General features: G+C 36.4%; 2 protein-coding genes across 4 annotated transcripts in view; both read left to right on the top strand.

The window, feature by feature from the left end:
* The window catches only part of ICA69 (islet cell autoantigen 1-like protein), a 125,534-nt gene extending 106,948 nt beyond the window's left edge, over positions 1 to 18,586 (top strand). Inside the window, exons 1-4 of one of the 3 annotated variants that reach the window (XM_071657558.1) lie at positions 138 to 279; positions 2,078 to 2,199; positions 2,560 to 2,897; positions 5,514 to 18,586. In XM_071657558.1, coding sequence (XP_071513659.1) covers positions 2,667 to 2,897; positions 5,514 to 6,959 — 1,677 coding nt within the window. In that variant the 5' untranslated portion in view covers positions 138 to 279; positions 2,078 to 2,199; positions 2,560 to 2,666 and the 3' untranslated portion in view covers positions 6,960 to 18,586. Of the gene's footprint in view, positions 1 to 132; positions 280 to 2,077; positions 2,200 to 2,559; positions 2,898 to 5,513 lie in introns of those variants that run through there. The other 2 variants (XM_071657557.1, XM_071657559.1) reach the window with 2 other exon arrangements.
* The window catches only part of nuf (rab11 family-interacting protein nuf), a 555,321-nt gene that overhangs the window by 264,409 nt on the left and 271,362 nt on the right, over positions 1 to 19,550 (top strand). The gene's annotated exons all lie outside the window — the stretch shown is intronic.

Raw genomic sequence — 19,550 nt, 5'->3', positions numbered from 1 at the left:
GTAGATATATTAGAATAAATGTTCAAACCGATAATGCGAAAGTTAAAGACATATAAGTCATCAAATATTAGGATAAAGTAACTGTTAGATATTTAGATTATATTAGGACGATGCTCGGGATCAAGTGTCCGTGATCACCTTGGCACTTATACACCATCCAGACGTACACATACACAGGTGTAAAATCTAAATTATAATCAGGGGAAAAACATCTGGCTTGTGTGTGGCTGTACGTTTGTGCTGGGAAAATGACGGCCACGTGACTCCCGGAGTTGTGTAGTAAGTGTGGGGGTGATCCCTGGTGATGAGGGTTGATAATGAAAGGTTTCTCAAGGGGTTTTAATCGGTATTGGGAAGACCTTAGGCTGTTAAGTGATTACTTCCCTGTTGTGATATTCCAAGTGTTTATATAGGCAGTGAAATCTCGTAACGAAACCAGTTAAACCCTTAAATCTCACCTCTTAGAAATGTTCATATAACAGTGATAAGAAGTCATTCTGGGAAAGAATTAACATTTCCACAAGTAGAATTTTTATTCTTTTCAACCTTGAGCTTCTAGCCATAAAGAATTTCATTTTGTATCATGTATTCAATTTGACGATTAAGACATCTGTTGTTGTCGATAATTTATAGATTCAGCCTTATAGTAACCTTTAATGACCATTATATCTTATGCAAGATTAAGTCTGACTTTGTAAACTCGCGGGGAAATGTGCTTGTATTGGTAGACTTATATATAATGTTTCCACTAACGTATTTATTCATGTTATTAATGGTACAGTATGATTCATTTTTCAAGTAATGGATTTTCATAAGCAGTATAGAAATGAATATCTCAGCACCTCTGTTGCTAGTAGAATCAAGATTCTGTAGCTAGAATACACTTGCCTCAAAATGGATAAATTACCTTTAAAAAAAAACCTCATCTGGTAGCCAGATTGATTGTAGAAATATGTTAACAATTATATGCACCTCTGCTGGTAATTGTATGTTCACTCACTGGATCATCTGTTTGTTGACACATGGCACTGTGTTGGCAGTGCATGTGTATTTTGGTTAGAATACCGGACATTAAGATGATTTTTAACTGATTAGAAGGGTAGGTGAGGATCTCTTCAGCTACCTTAATTTTATTTAGAAGAATATTACTTTTATATTCGCCCTACAGTTTCCCAGATATATGACTATTTCCTTACTGACTTTAACATATCTTGGAATCAAAGAAAAGGTTGATCGGTCCTCCATAGGTATATATCAAAGCAAATTATATAAGTCCCTAAATCATCAGAATCCATATTCTAGATAGGGATAGGTTTTTCTACAATTCATGGCTCATCAGGTTATCAGTTGCCTCACTAGTCTTCTTAGGTCAACCCGACCCAGCTTTCCAAGGAGGGATGGCACTATAAAGGAAAAAAAGTGCAATCTCAGAGCCCTGCAAGTACATCTTGTAATGTCACTTCTAGACCCACTTTCGTGCTTCCAAAGAAGATTAGAGACCTTTACCTCTAGGAACAGCTTCTAAGTTACTGGTAAAGGAAAAATATCACCCAGAACAGAAATAGCTGAAGAAATCACAAAACATAAGGACAGTGAGCAAAAGTTGCATCGCTCCACTCTACAGGTTAACTGATGCCTACATCATGTGTTATGATTAAGAAGACCGAATCATGGTGCTCATGTTATAGATAAGACTGAACCGTGGTGTCAGACATGATGTGTCCACTATAAGTAAGCATAGATGGGATGGGATATAGCATGATTGGATGCACTGCCTTTGATATATTATTAGCACTTAATTTACTCCCATCTTATTCTAACACAAGCCATCATGATACAGTGTAAGCCCAGCTGGCTGCTCGGTGCACTTGAGCAGTGCTACACAAGTCTCACTTGCTACTTAAGTTCTGCTACCAATGCCTCCAACCTGAACCATGCTGGTGCTGCCCACCATGACTTCTTTGCTGGCATTTAGTGTGTAAAGACATATAATGTTTTGTGCTCGTATGATTCTACATTTGGGCCTACACAAATGTCACCACTATGCTAAAGCATCTAACAAGTACCCCTAATACAGGTGCACCTGCCAAGAAAGTAAGGGGGACCTTAGACTTAGAGGATGGGTTTGACACTTCTGCTGTTGTTTGCCAAGGGAGTGAAGTGATCATCTTCTGATTGAGAACATACATCTTTTGCTGAGTGAGTGATATAGAAAATAGGAATTTTTTGGTTTGATTTGTTTGGCCAGGTTCTGCTATATATTTTTAGTCGTAACCTCACATTTTTGTCAAAATCTGATTCAAAGTCTAACCCTCTCCCAACCCCATTAATAATGTAGGCTGTAAAGAAAATGTGTGATATCTGGATATTGAACTCATTCTCCTATAACAGAATCTTCAATTCAGGTATAGAGTAAGGTGCTGTTAATTATTTTTGGGAAAGAAAAAGAAAATAGCATAACTTTTTTCTTTTTTCTGTAGTTGATAAGATACTGTCTGGCTCATATTTGCCATTTTCTTGTTTATAGTTAGGTGGTAATATTGTTTTCACTGTTTTCAGATTACCTGAAAGATGTCATTATTAATTTTTAACTAAAATTTAGTCAAAATTAAGTGCAGTCAGTAAGAGCACTGCATCAGCACAGTTAAGCTCACGAAGAGGACAAGATGACACAACAAATACATGGCTACTCTGGTCAGGGCTATGACCGTTGGGTAGAGCGCAATGCAAATAACTCTACTCTTGGCAAAGTCCAGAAACAGTTTTGGTTCACCAAGAGTGCCGTCATACGAAAGCTTGGCAAGAAGGAAGATGAGCATGTAGTTGCATCTGATGCTGAACTAGATGCAAAGATAGAGCTCTTTAAGGCCATAGAGTCTAGCACCAAAAGCTTACAGGTATGGCAGAATTTTAACTTGCATATGTTTTACTATTGATATGCATTAAGTAGAAATATTCAGTGTCTGTATTTAGCACTAATGCAAGATTTTAATACAAAATAGGATGAAGATGGGAAGTTGCCAAATAGTTCTGAGAATATTTTGCATATTTGACCTGCTTTAATGCCATAAGTGGCTGAAATAACATACCTGTTAACTAAGAATGTAATTAAGTCAGAAGAAAATTTTAACTAATCTATAGATATTTTGAAAAGTATAGACAGAAATATGTACTATATTTTAGCATGATTTGATAATTTACTTAATATTACTCGAATTTAGTTTCAGTGCTGTGATTCATGACTTGCCTGCTACATTGAGGTGCTTAATTTTGACTTGGGATTGTTTTGCCACTTTCTAATGCTAAGAATGTCTGGGTTAAACCTCCCTAAAAATTCTTTTAATTAGGTAGGATCTATGTGACTGTTGATAACTTAGTAGGGTAAATGAAATTGGGCACTTCTTATACTTAATCTTAAGGCTTGCATGTAAGTGGGAATGTATGGTATGTCAAATAACAAGGAGTGCAGTGGGGCAGACATGATGACTCTGGGCATTGAACACACTTTATGGAATGAACTTACAAGCTTCAGTGAGTTACACTTGCTCTTTTTTCTTTATAAATTTGCTATTTACTCTAAAGTAAAATTTCTAACCATCTCTGATGAATGATAACAACAGATGTACTTCACCTGAGTTTGATGTCCTGGCAGACTTGCACTGAATGACCAGCATATAGGTCACTAGAAATTTATTTACCCTTCCCTGGGAAGTTCATTTATTTTTAGCTTGCTAGAGGGTTCAGATTTGGGTTACCAGCTAGTTATACACAACAATAATCCCTTAAGGGTGCTTATTTAAGATGGATTAAGGACATTGGAGGAACTTAACTATTTGAGGGATCTTTCTCAAGTAATGAAAGGCCTTGGTGTGAAAGGTTAATAAGGTTTGTTGTGGGCTTAGGCTATGGATTTCTTACTGGATTGAAACCACAATGGGCACTGCTTACATCGTCCTTTACAATGTGCAAGGAAGCCACCAGGCCTCACTCCTTGGAGTTAACTACTCAAAAAATCAGATGACATTCATAGGTCCTAACCTAGTAAATGTAGATGTCAACCTCACTAGAGGACTGTGCTATAGATTTTGTATATTTTGTGTTAAATTAAGGTATAGCAATAATTTTTCCTTGTACTATACAAGTCAGTAAGCTTATTCCTATTCCATATCCCCAATTATATCTCATTTATCACGTCACCTACCCATATATAAGGATCCCAGTGGAACAAAATTCAGTCCTTGAATCTAAACTGCCAAAGTAAACACTTGACTCCTAAAAAGCGCTGCTTTCTTCTTCACTCCTTTCACATCTAGGTGCACAAGCACTTGCAGTCATCTACCTTTCATAAGTGTACTTTAGTTTTAACCCATGTCAATCTTGAACTCACTTCCTTACAGTCTTTAACACAGTCCCACAGCTGTGTCTTCAGCAAAAGTGCCTTCTCACAAACCCTGGAATTTACTATCTGAGCGATAAAAAAAATTTCATAAATTCATCCCCTTTCCCCCTCAGCTTAATTTCACTCAGATCTACAAAATTCAAGTTTCTCATATCAAACATTGCACCTGTCTCCTCCTCCTTTTCCTCTTGGTTACTCTAAGCACATTAAGACACCCCATCCTGAGGCTTTGAGAATGAATTATGCTTGACTCTTTCTTCTGTTTTTGTTTTTGAAATGTTCCTGGAAGCTTTCTTAGGCCATGGGCCAAAACCCAAGCATTTCACACCATCATCTGCATTTTTTAACCAGTGGTGCCCTGGATAATATTGCAACAACTAGTGCACTATTGCAGACTGGTGACATTAACCCCAGCCCTGGACCACCTGCTGCACCTGTTTAAGGCCCATCACCAAAAACCGATACAGTACTCTTGTTAGACATAACATCGGCTTCAGTAAATTCATTTCCATTGAACATCTCTCCCCCTCATACTTTGACTAATTATTTCTCTGGACATGTAACACCCACATGGACACACCACTTATAACTGTCACCTCTCCCATCTCAAGTTTCCAACAAATACATTGCATATCACATGACCCCATGTAGCAAAAACAAACACTATTAATGGGCAGATCCTAAGTCACACAGTCATCCAACTTAGTTAAACTAGTGGTATCAACACTTGACTGAACAAGTTGGCTTTGCATGTTTCTTTGGAATTATTTATCCATGGTGAAACCATCTTTGTATTCCAAGCATCTCTTGTACAGGAAGTTAGATTGATGTTAATGATATGTTTTAACCCATGAAATGTTACTTGTAATGACGCATATTCCTTATTTTATAGTATTTTATGCTAATGACATTAATTACAGCTTCTGACTGGAATTACTGTAAAGGGATGGTATTATTGCAGTACAGTTTGAATATTTTGTCAAACACGCAGTGTAGAAACATTCTTGCTCAGCTGTATATTCTTCATGCATTTATAACATCTTATGTTGTGTTCTTTACAGAAGTACAGACTACTGTACAGTACTTTTTCAGTAGAAATATATTTCATTAACAGGTACTGCTTGCAGACTACCAAAACAAGATTTGTGTTTTGGCTCAAGAAGAAAATGCAATGGGTCGACTATTGAAGGAATATGGGAAACAGGACCGGACTCGGGCTGGAAAAATGATGACTGCTGTTGGTAAAAGTTTGAGTTATACTGCCCAACAACGAGTGGCACTCAGAAATCCCTTGGTTCGGCTGTTCCAAGAGGTTGATACTTTTCACTCTCGTGCAGTGGAAGACACAGCATGCACAGTTGTAGAGATGGAAAAGGTTAGAACTGAATACCGTGGTGCACTTATGTGGATGAAAAATATCTCACAAGATTTCAACCCAGACCATTATCACCAGTTGGAGAAATTTAGAGAAGTCCAGGGAACAGTGAAGCAAAAGAAAGCTAATTTTGATCGCATGAAGCTAAAGAGCCTGCAGAAAATTGATCTTCTGGCTGCCTCACGGTGTAACATGTTTTCGCATGCCCTTATTGTGTACCAAAATAATCTTATAACCTTTTCAGATAAGACTTCTAAAACACTAAACAATGTGGCAAATAACTTCAAAGGATATCAGCCTTATGATTTTCAGGTGATTAAAGAGCTTGCAGAACCTCCTAGGATGCAGAGTGAAGAAGATATTAAAGAAGAGGAAGAGGAAGAGAATCTAGAGGGAGACGAAGACACATTTTTCAATGCTGAGTATCATGATGACCCAGAAAAGAGAAATAAGAGAAGTAAAGAGAGGGAGTCAAGCAAGAAAACTAAAAACAATTCTGAGCCAAAGAAATCTGACAGTCTTGTAAATCTGCTTGACTATGCAGATGAAGGTAAAAACGAAGAACTTATTTCTCTTAACCAAACAGAGAGCAAGTCAGGCTCACAGTTTGGTGATAATGAGACTAGTGCCCAAATAATGGACTTGCTGACAAGTAATCCAGAAGTGCCTGATATGGAAAAAGATACACAGCAGATGGTGAAGGAACTATTTGACAGCCCCATTCATCAGCCTCTTCCAGTTTTTGGTAGCGACGTGGCTGCTGGTGCTACTCCAGTTACAGTTGGAGCCCAGAATTCTAGTTTTTCTCAGGGTCTTAAAGATTTAGATACTGACCCCTTCACACTGTTACAGAATCATTCAAACCAGCAACCACAGAATATGTTCCTCCCTTCCCAGCTGTTAGACTTTGGGATGCTAAGTTGGCAAGCCCAATCAGTTCAACAGACCACAGCATCAAGACTCTCACCCCAATCTTTCACCTCATCGAACAACAAGAACTCACCATCCAGTTCTTGGATGCAATCAAAGCATGCCACTAGCAGTGCAAATGCCACTTCTACCCAAAATTTAAAGCAAGAGGTTCAAAAGCTTGATTGGTATAAAGTGTTCCAGGACATTGATCCACTGGGTGACCCAGCAAATGCGATCTTCAGCCAAGTTATGGAAGATGATAAAAAGTGTTAAGTCGTGAAATTGTAATTGTATTGAAGAAAAACTTACCCAAAATTTATTATTTTTGACTGAACATGTACTTGACATCTTAATCAGATCTTCCTAGATCTAAAATGCCTTCTTATACAAATCTGATTAATATTTTTATTATTCTTAAGCTGATTGTATGCTACATATTTGGCTGCCTTTGTAGTTCATTATTTTGCAACCAAATTATTTTATAGAATTTGTACTATTTAAGGATATTATAAGAAAGTACAGTTATAAAGAAGCCATTATGTATCAGAATTTTTTAAGTGTTGATTAAGGCATTTTTAGTGTGTTCCTATTTTAAGGTTATGACTAGGCTCAAGTATAAGATATCTATACCATATTTTACTAGTCAGTACTGTGACATAATTTCAAGGTCAGTTTTTCTAGTCAGAAAAATAGACATATAATATTTAACACTAGACTTTTGCCGCAAGTTGTACTTTGGCCCTGATATGATCATGAACCAAAAGAGTAAGTTTGATCTGTGGAGGTAAGTTTGTACTTAACGTGGCCGGGTAATAAGATTGACGTAAGCATCAGATTTAACTCTGACAGGTCAGTTTGTTTCGTGTGAGTAATTAGAGGATTCAACAAACTGACTTGTGATGGTATGGTCTGATTACACAGTATCACCTATTTTATGCCTTATATTAAATAGACTACAGGAAATCATCTCAATTTATTTCATCACTGACAGTTCATTTCATCTTATTTATCAGTCTTATTCTTCACTTCTTCTTTTCTTCTTCTTCTTTGAATTCTATCATCAATATAATCATTAGTGGAATCATAATTTTCTTTATTTCCTTTTGTGGTAAAGCAGATACATTATTTTCTTTACCAGTTCATCGTTTCTGCCTTAGCATGGTAGTATCAGTAACTGATGGCTGAGCCTTCAAGTTTGAATTAATGCCTGTTTCCTTCTTCCGTCCTAATAGAGAATAATAATTGCAAGAGGGAAGGATGTCATGCCCTCAGGTTCTGCGTCTCTTGATCAGTGTCCAGAATATACAAAAGTATGTGGGTTGCATTCTCTCTCTCATATCCTCAGAGATGAAACTGTCTTTGTTATTATTATTTATCTCCAGGGATAGGGATTTTCAAAAGAATGCTAGTAGCTACTCTTATGCATATTGCATAAGGTAATTAACAGGTAATTAACTGAAGCAGGAGCTGAGGGGCTAGAAATCTTCCCCTCTTATATTAACTTTCTAAAAGTGGAACAGAAAAAGCTAAGCAAGGATTTTTCATGTACCCTTTTGGTACACTTTTTTTTTCTATTCCTCACTTCCCTGTTTGTCAGAATACAGCAAATTACATTAGAAAAATATCAAAACCAAAAGTTTTTCTTATGAATAAAGATCCTGCACTCATGGATATTGAAAGGATAATCTTCGCCTTCTAACCACACAAACATATCAGAAGTTACATTTGGTCCTGATGGTCTTGTGTGGGGCCAACCTCTTGCTCTCACAAGTGCATCCTCTCACCATGTACATTTCTAGTTTCCTCCTCAGATGATTCAGAATGAGAGATTTTCATCCTCATCTGATAAACTCATCCAGCGCTTTCCTTATTCTTAAGGGTGTAAGACTGTGTTTATGGGTAGTGGGAATGTAGCATTTCCTAAGGGGTGGATGGGTGTAACTTGCAAGAACATACGATGCACCATGAACGGGCCTTAGATGCAGTTTCCTAAAAAAGGCGCACAACTGTCTTGATAGCTCACTGAAGTTACTGAGGCCTCCAAGCTTTTTGTCACCCATCATTTCCTTGAATTGCCATTTATGCCTCGCCAATCAATTTTTTGATTTGTGCCGAATATAAGTTGATAAGGGTGGTTAGAATGAGAATTATAGCTCATTTTTATGCTGGCTTCATTTGTGCGCAATAATGCAGAAAGTTTAGAAAACTCTGTCATTTGCTCTTGAGTTTAGTCCCCTGAGCTAGGAAGAGCAAATGAGTTTAAAAAATTGCATGTTTGCCTTTTCCTGCCACAGCAAAGTAGCATTAGGAACAGATAGCTGAGCCTTAGAGAAGAACTCTATGTTTGGCTTTTTCCTTTGTTCCTTCCTTTTGGAATATGATAATACAAGAGGGGAGGATTTCCATCTCCATGCTCTCATGTTGCCTTCTATAACAAGCAGATGCATGGATATTATTCTTTTTCCATTATTCCCTGAGATTATTATTATTGTTATTATTATTATTGTTGTTATTATTATTATTATTATTATTATTATTATTGTTATTATCATTATTATTATTATTGATACTATTATTATTATTATTATTATTATTTTATGAAGAGATATGAAACAATGAGTGTCTTTTCTTCTCTTTTTTGGTGCTGCCAGTCATGCAGGAAATTGTAATCAAGCATGGAAATAAATATTTTTTGTTGTTTATTTTCATACATTTGCCACTTCCTGCATGTTCGAGGTAGCATCAGAAACAGAGCATTCTTTTGGAAAGTAATGCAGGAGCCTTCTACAACAAACAGGGAATACATGGGCATTATTATTTCTCCCCTATCCTCAAGGATATTATTATTGTTATCATTATATTATGACTGAGTAAGTAATGAAAGGGTAAGAGAGATGTGTGGTGATAGAAAAAGTGTGGTTGAGAGAGCAGAAGAGGGTGTGCTGAAATGGCTTGAATGTATGAAGAGAATGAGTGAGAAAAGGTTGACAAAGATGGTATATGTGTCAGAAATGGAGGGAACAAGGAAAATAAGGAGACCAGATTGGAAATTGAAGGATTGAGTTAAAAAGACTTTGAGGAATCATGGCCTGAACATGCAGGAGGGTGAAACACTTGCGCAGGATAGCATGAATTGGAATGATGTGGTATACTGGAGTCAACATACTGTCAGTGGACTGAACTGGGGCATGAGAAGCATCTGGGGTAACTATAGAAAGTCCTATAGGGCCTGGTTGTAGGTGGGGACCTGTGGTTTCGGTGCTTTGCTCATGACAACTAGAGATTGTATGTGCCTTTCTTTCAGATTGTATGTGCCCTTTCTTTCTTTGTTCCTGGTACGACCTTGCTAACGCAGGAAACGGCGATCAAGTATGATATATATGATAATATAAAATGAATATGATTTTCATGTAGGAAACATGATATAAAGGAAAGTATCACAGCATATTAAAAGTAAGCAATTGTAGTTTTAAATAAGAAGGATTATAACTATAGATCATAATGAGAGCAGGAAACAGCAGTTGCAAAATGCTGCCTCTTTTATTTAATGATTTTTCTTTGTTTTCAACTAAACAGCTTGCAGAATGGGACTGTGGCTATTGCTGATTAGTCTCAGTTTTTGATATCAAGAATTACTATTGTTAAACTGAAGCATTCTTATGACCATTAAGAATTGTAGGTGAAAATACTCCTTTCAGTGAGAACAAGTTTGATATATGTTATTGTGTGTAGTTGCAGAGCTGATGTTGTAAATGACTTTGTATGCTTTGGCATACATCTTATAGATTAATGTTTAAGCTAAGTTAGAATCTTTCTAATTTTGATTGGTATTCAGTCAGCCTTTGTTAAACTTCACCAATCATTTCATTAAACACATTGGTTTTAAGATTCACACATAAATTTCAAGTAAAGCAGTACAGTGTTTTGAATTACATGTCTGTTGAACCCTCCATCAACAGTAGTGATAAGTTTCTTTAGCCACCCATAACTGTAAATATGTCTTTACTGTGGACGAAATTATTCTTCAGTACACGTGACATGTTTTAATTTTGTCAGAGGATATTTCTGTAAGTGAATTTATTTAACTTTTTATTGATGACTCATCTGCTCTGTATTGCAAAAACTTCAGTATTCTTGTCCCTGGATATTTCTCTTAAATTTTTGTCCTTAATCATTTCGCCATATTTTATCTCTACAATGCGTGGAGCATTGCAGCTCTGGATCCATTGTACTATTTTTGTACATTTTATGTGACAAGTAGAGAGTAGGTCTGTGCAAATGAGGCTGTTGTTCATTTGTTCCTGATGCTACCTCACAGGTGGGAGAGGGAATTAGTTAAGATAATTATATAATTCTTGATGTACTGTATTCTGACTGATAGATTCAGATTAGTTATTATTTTCACTAAGGATGTTAACTTTCCCGGTTCTTGGGGTAGAAGTCACTTGTTTTACCAGAGAACTGCATTGTAGGAAGAATTTTCTTCTCAACCTTTGGAAGGATAATAGGTGCACAATGATTAAATGCTATCATGGAGAGATTTGGGGACTGAGATGCAGGCAGGGAAAGCATCCTCCAGTCTGTTTTGGATGGGTTTACCTCATATTGAAGCTTGAGGCCTTAGCTTCCCATCAGGCTTAATGAAGATGTTGTATACATTAGTCATATTGCCCACTCCAATTGTGTTGATCCCAGATAGAGGCTCAAACCATGGTTTAGAAGGGTGGGGCATTTAATGATTTATGTACGTCAATTTGTGCACATGACTTTCCTCATTTGGTAGATATTGTCACTGAGAATCGACTCTCTGCAATGGAACATGATTATTAATGTTTGCACGTAGTTATATGCAGCATTCAGACCAACTGCCAATGTAATTTGTATTATGATATCTTTGATGATCTTTAAGAGCAGAGTCAAGTTATAGGGAAATTTTGTCAGTGATAAAGGGTCTGGATTAGCTTGTACATAGGGCCTAGATCATGTGTTTTGGACTTGCTTTTTGTTTAGGGTAAGAAAAGTGTACCCCCACATATCAGTTCTTTATTTGTCTGAAAGCAGCCGTGATGTTTCTCATTCATTGTATGCACTATATGGTCAGATACTCTCTCCATCCTTTTGGCTGGAATTTCTCTTGGTTTTCTCAACATGGTAAGCTTTCCCCTTTTCTCCAGAGTATAATGAAGTTTTTAAGTAATGAATCCTATAACTCATATTTGTTAGAACATGCATTCACTTGATAGGCATGACATTTTGTTTTTACATTAGATATATTGGGTGTGCTGGAGTATTAAACATGAAGTCAAATGTTTGCTTATGTTATTGCTTAAAGACTGAATATTGGCTTTAAGAGCATTCTTTTATGATTGTAAACAACTGTCAGTATTATATTTATAGATGGTTCCTTAAACCTTTTTATAGTTTTAAAGCTGTTTTGTATTTCCTGATTTAGTTAAGACTTTTTTTTTCGTATGCATTAACAGTACACAGGCAGGGTTTTCATTAAGAGCTAGCAACTGTTGCTTTCAGCTGGCTCATTGTTATACATACTAGCTGTCCCAAATTTCTTTGATGATTTTTCAGTTCTACACATGATGCTTCACATGTCTGCTCACAGTGCTTTAGTAGTGGTTAAGCTAGTTGCATCACCAGAAATCATGTAAACAACTTAATTACTGTAACTCATGAATTTAAGTTAGGTAATCACATTTGTTTCTTAATGAAAATCTTGGGTACAATGCCAGTTCCAGTAGATCTTAAGTATTTGTGTACTCATACTCAGGTTTTATTCATGTTTTCTGTTAACTAATTTTGCTAAATAATGCTATTTCTCATAACTGTTATTTACCTTTCATCCAAGTTCTCCATGGTAGGGGCATGCACTTAATCATGCCATGTCATTTGCTATAAAAAAGTAAAGCTCATGAGATCCACATTTTTGGTTGACAGCGTCAGTTTATTTTTTTCTCAAATGGCATATGGTTTCAGTTTTAACCCATCCAGCTGTATACCAAATATAGAGGTAAGATTTTATGTATTATTATTACAAGATGCTACGTATATAAGTTTGAAGAGACAAGAACCTGCATGACTACTTGACAGTATGGGCATTAGTTTGTGTACTGTACATGTTTGATGATAACCATTCCCAAATTTATTCTCCATACCCTTTTATTATACTTAATTGCTGTTTTCCGTGTCAGCAAGGTAGCACCAGGAAACAGACAAAGAATGGACCATCCACTCATTAACACATATATGTATATATACATAAATGCCCATACACACATATATACATATACATATCAACATACACATGCAGAGACATGTACATATGTACACATGTACATGTCCATACTCACTTGTCTTCATCCATTCCCGGTGCTAACCTGCCCCATAGGAAATAGCATTGCTACCCCCTACTTCAGCGAGGTAGCACCAGGAAAACAGACAAAAGAAGCCACATTCGTTCACACTCAGTCTCTAGCTGTCATGTGTAATGTACCAAAACCACATCTCCCTATCCACATCCAGGCCCCACAGACCTTTTCATGGTTTACCCTAGACAATTCACATGCACCCAGCTTATTGGTTAGCTAATTTTTCATTTAACTTTTGTACTGCAAACGAAACCCTAATTTTTGGGTGAAGTTTAGTGGAACCTTTGTGGTTTGGTTGTGTTCAATTTGTTATTTTGTATTTTACGGCTGTAATGGTCATGTCATAACCTAAGATTGTAATTCCTCAGCATCTCAAGTCTATTCTCAGTAGAATGATCCTTTTATATGCATTCTTTATCACTGTTAAAACACTTTTTTCAGTCTTCACTTTTCCCTGTGTTGATTTACATGTCTCCCACATTTAATAAGTCATTTCTCCTTTGTCTCTTCAATTGTTCATGACAGCTCAGCAGTCTGATGGTAATGTCTGCTCTGTTCATGACATTGTTATCCCTAAGACTAATTGTTCTTCACAGTTTAGTCTCCTGATTTTATGTCACCTTAAAGAAGGAATCTAATATTACCTCTATTTACAATTGATGTACTGCTTCCCTTTATTAGAGGCATGTTATCTGCTGCTTCTCATGTTCTGTATTCCTTGTGTGAAGACTGTCATCCTTGTACATAAAATTTGTTTTATTTGGGTCACTCCTTTACAAATGTTATATACATGAACATCTCTAGCCTTAAGCTATCATGCTGTGGAATACCCGTTTACAAGTTTGTCATCCCTTGCTTGCATTTCATTTTTGTCATTGATCTCCTCTTCAGAACCCTGTCTTGTGGACACTTGAAGACCTTTAGGTTGTGGTTTACTTGCCAGCGTTTTGATTTGTAACCTGACCAGAATTTTGAGACATTCTGTGAATATTGGTCAAATATATACCAACGATAATGAAAAGCAGCCTTGTAATTTTGGATGTAGCTACTTGTATTCTGATGAGGTTCCTTAAATTTTACCTTTGGTATATAACTGGTAATTTTTGAAGACACTGGTGTATATAGGAAGGTTTGCATGAGCTAACAAATTGTATTGTGGAGGAAAGGCATATATGATTAGATAGATAGCATGTATGATTTTTCTCCATATCTATATGTACTTGTGCATTTTATTTACTTGTTATCATATTTGCAGTTTTTTTTAATCTGAAGGTGAGCAGTTACTTGACTTTTTTTCTATTATTATGGATTATAGATTACTTAGTAGAGCTTAAAAAGAAATATTTTTATTTGTCCTGAGCAGTTACAGTTGACTACACAGCAGTAGTTACAAACATTAATTTACTAATATGGTGAATTGAGATTTACTTTATTGCATGAGTTATCACTAGATTTCTCTGTGTGGCAGATGCTGTAAGCTCTAGTATTGCTTATTTTGATATGGATAGCTTATCGGTGTGAGGTCTTGAAATATGATTATGAGATGGATGTATTCTTTCATTCATCATTCCTGATTGACTTGGTTTAGATGCTGTTTAATCAAATGAGTGGAGCTACTGTATATTAGCAAAGCTTAAGATTGCTTTAGTTGTAAGTTACAAATGAATATGACATATCGATGTATTGTCTGTACCTGCAGATTTAGTTAAGAGGAGTGTCTTTCACTATTTGTCCCATAAGACGAAGGCTGTTGCTAAAAGTTACTTTTAAAAAAGCATGAAAAGTCAGTACAGTGGATATTAAATATGCCAAGACTTGGAAACAAATAGTGTTATGTTCTTTGCTTTTTGTATTTGGCAGTGTTAATCATGTTTCTGCCTCGACTAGAGCACTTTTGGAGATAGGTCAGTGTGTTGATTTGGCTTGCATGAATGCATTTTTTTCTTTTTTATGAATGAGAATAAATTCTTTTCTCAGGGAATCTCAAGTATGTGGTAATGATTGTGAAAATGTTAGTTATTTGACTTTACATCATTGAATTAAATAATTATATATTCGTATATTAGAATTCACTTGCTTGACTGATGCCCCAGTATTATTTGTATGCATTTTATATTGTGTTAAGTTGATGTCTCTTGAAAAGGTTAAGCAACTTCAGTTTTGTGTAAATTTTAAAGATCTGTTTCCATTTTTTAACTAAGTGGGGAAGGCATATAACCAAGGTGTCATATCTCTTCATGTCTTAAGAGAGTGTGCCACTGAGCTACCAATGCCATGGTGCATGCAGCTTATCCGTAGGGAATTATCCTGTATCTTCCAACGGGTGCCCTGTTGCTCTCATTATTGCTATCTCTGGCGTTTTTTAAATTTAATGCTCTACTGGTGATCTCGCCTGCGTGTCTCACTTTAATGAACCTTTGTTGTAGCCCTTGACATGAAAAATTTAACTGAGCCTGACATAATAAATCTTGCTTTCCAAACTTCTCTACTTTGGCATATCTGCTCTCTATTCTCTTATCAACATCTTGGGTAGCCAGTCCATTGCAATAGTTATTGATGTAGTGACTTTTCCCTCATATCCCTATTTTTCTTCTCTCCATAAGTTATCATCTCTCCTCAGCTTCTAACCCTATTTACTTCAATACAATTTTCCTTCCCCTCTGCTTTCTAATACCAATGCTTTTTCTCCAACTGAACGTATCTCCTCTTGTAATCTTCCTCTCAAAAGTGATGGTGTTTTATAGATGATTTTTTTTTTTTCTTGTGAACAGGTTTTTTCATAACTACCAAGTTTTTCTCCTTAGTGTAGCACACTGCACACATATCTATGATGGTTTTTGCTACACCTCTGTTAGCCATAGTAGACTCAAAAGCCTCTCATGTTCATTAATTCCTCTTGCATCTCTTCTCTCTAACCATCCTTTTTTGTCTTCTCTGATGTTGCTGCCTAATTTTTGTTCTGTAGTTATTATTTTTGCCACAATTGTCATGCGCTGCATGCTTGTGCCCCGACCATGAAGACTGGGATCCATGGCATATGTATGGTTGCTACTTCCCATAGAGTTACTGTTATGATAGCTCAATTTTTTTCCTCGAACAGGCGTGAAATTCTCCTCCTCTTGTCTTCCCTTTTTTTTTATAATATTTCCACCTCTAAAGGACAGGTCTACAAAAACCTGAGGATTTCGGAAGTTTCTTTGTTCTTATTCATATACCAGTGCTAAAGTTTATTTTTTCCTGAGATTGCCATGATTAGGGCAAGGTTTGCCCCTGCTATGTGCATTGGTTTTACACATTGATTGCACCATTTTATTATAAACTTGGAATATGATATTCGTTTACCCACTCTCCCCATGCCTCCTCTTTTTTTTTTACGGGGGATAGGATGTTACTGCAGACTTTTGCCATACCAGTGGCTTCTATTTTTCATATTTCTAGTTGTGTTTGTTAGTGATATGTATGGGCATTAGTCAGTATATTTAATTGGGTTCCTAATATCTCTGATCTTTTAGCAGAAGCAAAAAATTAGCTGTATCCACTTAGAAGTTTACTGTAATATAATCACCATATTTACCCTAAGCTTAATGTTAGTTTGTATAATTAGTTCGTTTTCAAAATTTTTCTGAACCAAGAGAGAACAAACTGGGGTTATGCAGTGTTGTCTTACAGACACCATAGGCTGATTTAGTCAGGAGTTTATAAAGGCATTAGTACAAGTAGTCTTGAAGGAAAGTGGTGCCATGTTTTGGTAGTGCTGGGAGATATGTCAGATCCATAAGTAACCTAACCTAACTTAACCTTTTGGTAGTGCTGGGAGATATGTAAGATCCATAAGTAATTTGAAATATTGGAGATTGATTTATGATGGTTTTGGTACCACCATACTGTTTTTGCCACTTTCGCCACTTCCTCATCTAAGAATTTTCACATTTTTGTGATATGTTGTCATGGTTTGTGTCTATTGCATGTAAAGAGAGGGATAAGTGGAGACTTGCTATGGCCACCCCTGTGATGGGAGTTGGTAAAGGAATTGAGCATCAGAGATATAGATAGCTTGCGCCTGGACAAGACCAGCAAGCATAAGTACCAATAGTTCTCCCTGTTTAAGCTAAGAAAAGCCTCAGTGATCACAATTGACACTTTGTATGGTATTGCATTATTGTTCATGTAATCTACACACTTCAAAAATTTATTTATGACTTAATGTTAAATATCTTCATACATGTAAAAAGTGGAGCCTTATATTTTTATTCTTGATCAGCTAATTGAACATCATCTTGTCCTCATAAATATATGTTTTATGTTGATCTCTGGGAATTGTGGTTGAATCTGATTCAGAAAGTGGCATTTCTGCCTGCATACACACACACACACACACACACAGGCATGCGGATCTTTATATTAGGAAAAAAAGCAACTTAGAGCGTAGATTGTCAAATTTGGTCTTACGTTCCTGGAAGCTTATGTTGATAATTGCAAACAGCAGTTTGTATATACATAATAATTCCAGTTGTCACTGGATCTTTTTCCTTTTGATGTCCCATAGTGCTGTTTCCTTTGTGCCCCATCCTGGGATTTCTGTTAGAAGTTCTCTCATTGAAAGTTGATAACTCCATCTAAAATTATCGCATTTTAAATCACTTGATATGAGAACATTGTGCAGTGATTCAAAAACTACAGTATGTACTTGCATATTTTATGAGTTCATCCTTATATATTTCACCTCTTTTATCTTTGTTTTGTATATTGCATCCCATTGTTTAGGAGAGTAGCCTCAGAAAGATCTTAATAATCCCTACACCTACTGCATGGGAGTACCCACCTCGTCTCCATTGTCCATACCATTTCACTTCTCCATCTTCTCATTTTGTTTAATATTTCCTTGTATTAGCTTCAAGTTTGTTTGATTCTTTTTTAGAGAATGAGGACAGTAGTTTTGTTGCAAAGTGGACTTAGACATCCTAAATGGCAGACAGGGGACCCTGCCATGATCTTTTGTTTGATTGTATATCATGAGTGCAATATCTGTATTTGTATTTTTTAAGCTTATGTTTTACTTGAGCTTTGACTTTTCTGGTGTAAAGATGTACAAGTTTAAAAGTCTGTGATTTGTTGATAGGAAATTTGAATTAAGAAGTGACAAAACTGAATTTTGTAATTTATGATTTGAATTAGTGTTGAAACCAGTTTATCATACATTCCATGATCATTATAGTTAGCATGAATTTCATTTACATTTTTGTTCATATTACTTATATTTAGACTAAATTAGGTGTATTGATTGCCATCTCAGTCCATAATAAGTGAACTACATATTGCACATGTATTTCTTTATATAAATACAGTATGAACTCATGGAAGTTAGTGGGTGCTGTCAAACTGAATTCTATATTGTACATACGACAAACCACAGCTGGTGCAAGTCCTTCCAGAAGGAACAGACATGTGTACTTCTGTCTGTGTTTAAGTGAAATCCATGTACAGTACGTATGTTTCTCATTAAATTGTTTAATACAATAATTTTATTAATGGCATCCTCAAACAATGTTGAGAAGATCCCTGTTTGTGTGTGTAGTCAACAATTCAGTAATGTAAGTTTATTAAGGAACTTCTGTGAGAAATAGTAGGAAAAATGGTGACCTGCATGTGGCACTTGTGAATTTGGAGAAAGCTTATGTCAAGGTTTACGGAGACTCGATATGAAAGGTGCCATGGGTATCTTAGTCTGATCGAAAGTTATGGTAAGGCAGTTGTACAGGTTTGAAGGAAAGAGTGGTTCCCAGTGAAGGTGGGTCTGTATCAAGTATTTGTGATATCATTATGGCTGTTTAACCTGTTCATGAAAGGGGTGGTTAGGGAGGTAGATGTGAGGCCTTGCAGTGAGGAGCTGGTCTGCTGTATGGTGGGGGATGGGAGATGAATCAGTTGCGGTAAGCAGATGAGATTGCTATAGTAGTAGACACCAGAAACTCCAAAATCTGATGACAGAGTTTGGTAATGTGTAAAACGAGATGGATGAAAGTAAATGTGAAAAAAGTAAAGTAATGAGGTGCTGTAAGAGGGTGAGAGAAGGATGGTGGAGTGCGAGTTCATAATGGGGAGTTAGAAGAGGTGAACTGCTTTAGGTACCTGTAAGTGGATGTGACTGTAGATGGAACTATGAATGCTAAGTTGACTCTCGGGATGGAAGAAGGGTTTAAGGTCTCGGTTGCATAAAGGAGTGTGTGGCAAGAAAGGTCAGTAACTGTAAAAGCAAAGATGGATATGTTTGAAGGATAGAGTAGTCCTGACATTGTTGTATGCTGAAGAATGCTAAGAAAGGGTGGATGTTCTGGAAAGAGAATGCCTAAGGATATGTGGTGTGAAGCAGATTGATTGTGTAAAGAACGATAGTGCCAGAGTGTGAAGTGTTAGGTAGCATAGTTACGATGAGAGACCCGAACAGGAGAGGATGAATAAAGATAAATTGATAAAGTGGATTTAT

Source organism: Panulirus ornatus, chromosome 64 (genome assembly GCF_036320965.1).
Source record: "Panulirus ornatus isolate Po-2019 chromosome 64, ASM3632096v1, whole genome shotgun sequence".
NCBI lineage: Eukaryota > Metazoa > Arthropoda > Malacostraca > Decapoda > Palinuridae > Panulirus > Panulirus ornatus.
This window is presented reverse-complemented; position numbering and strand designations above follow the sequence as displayed.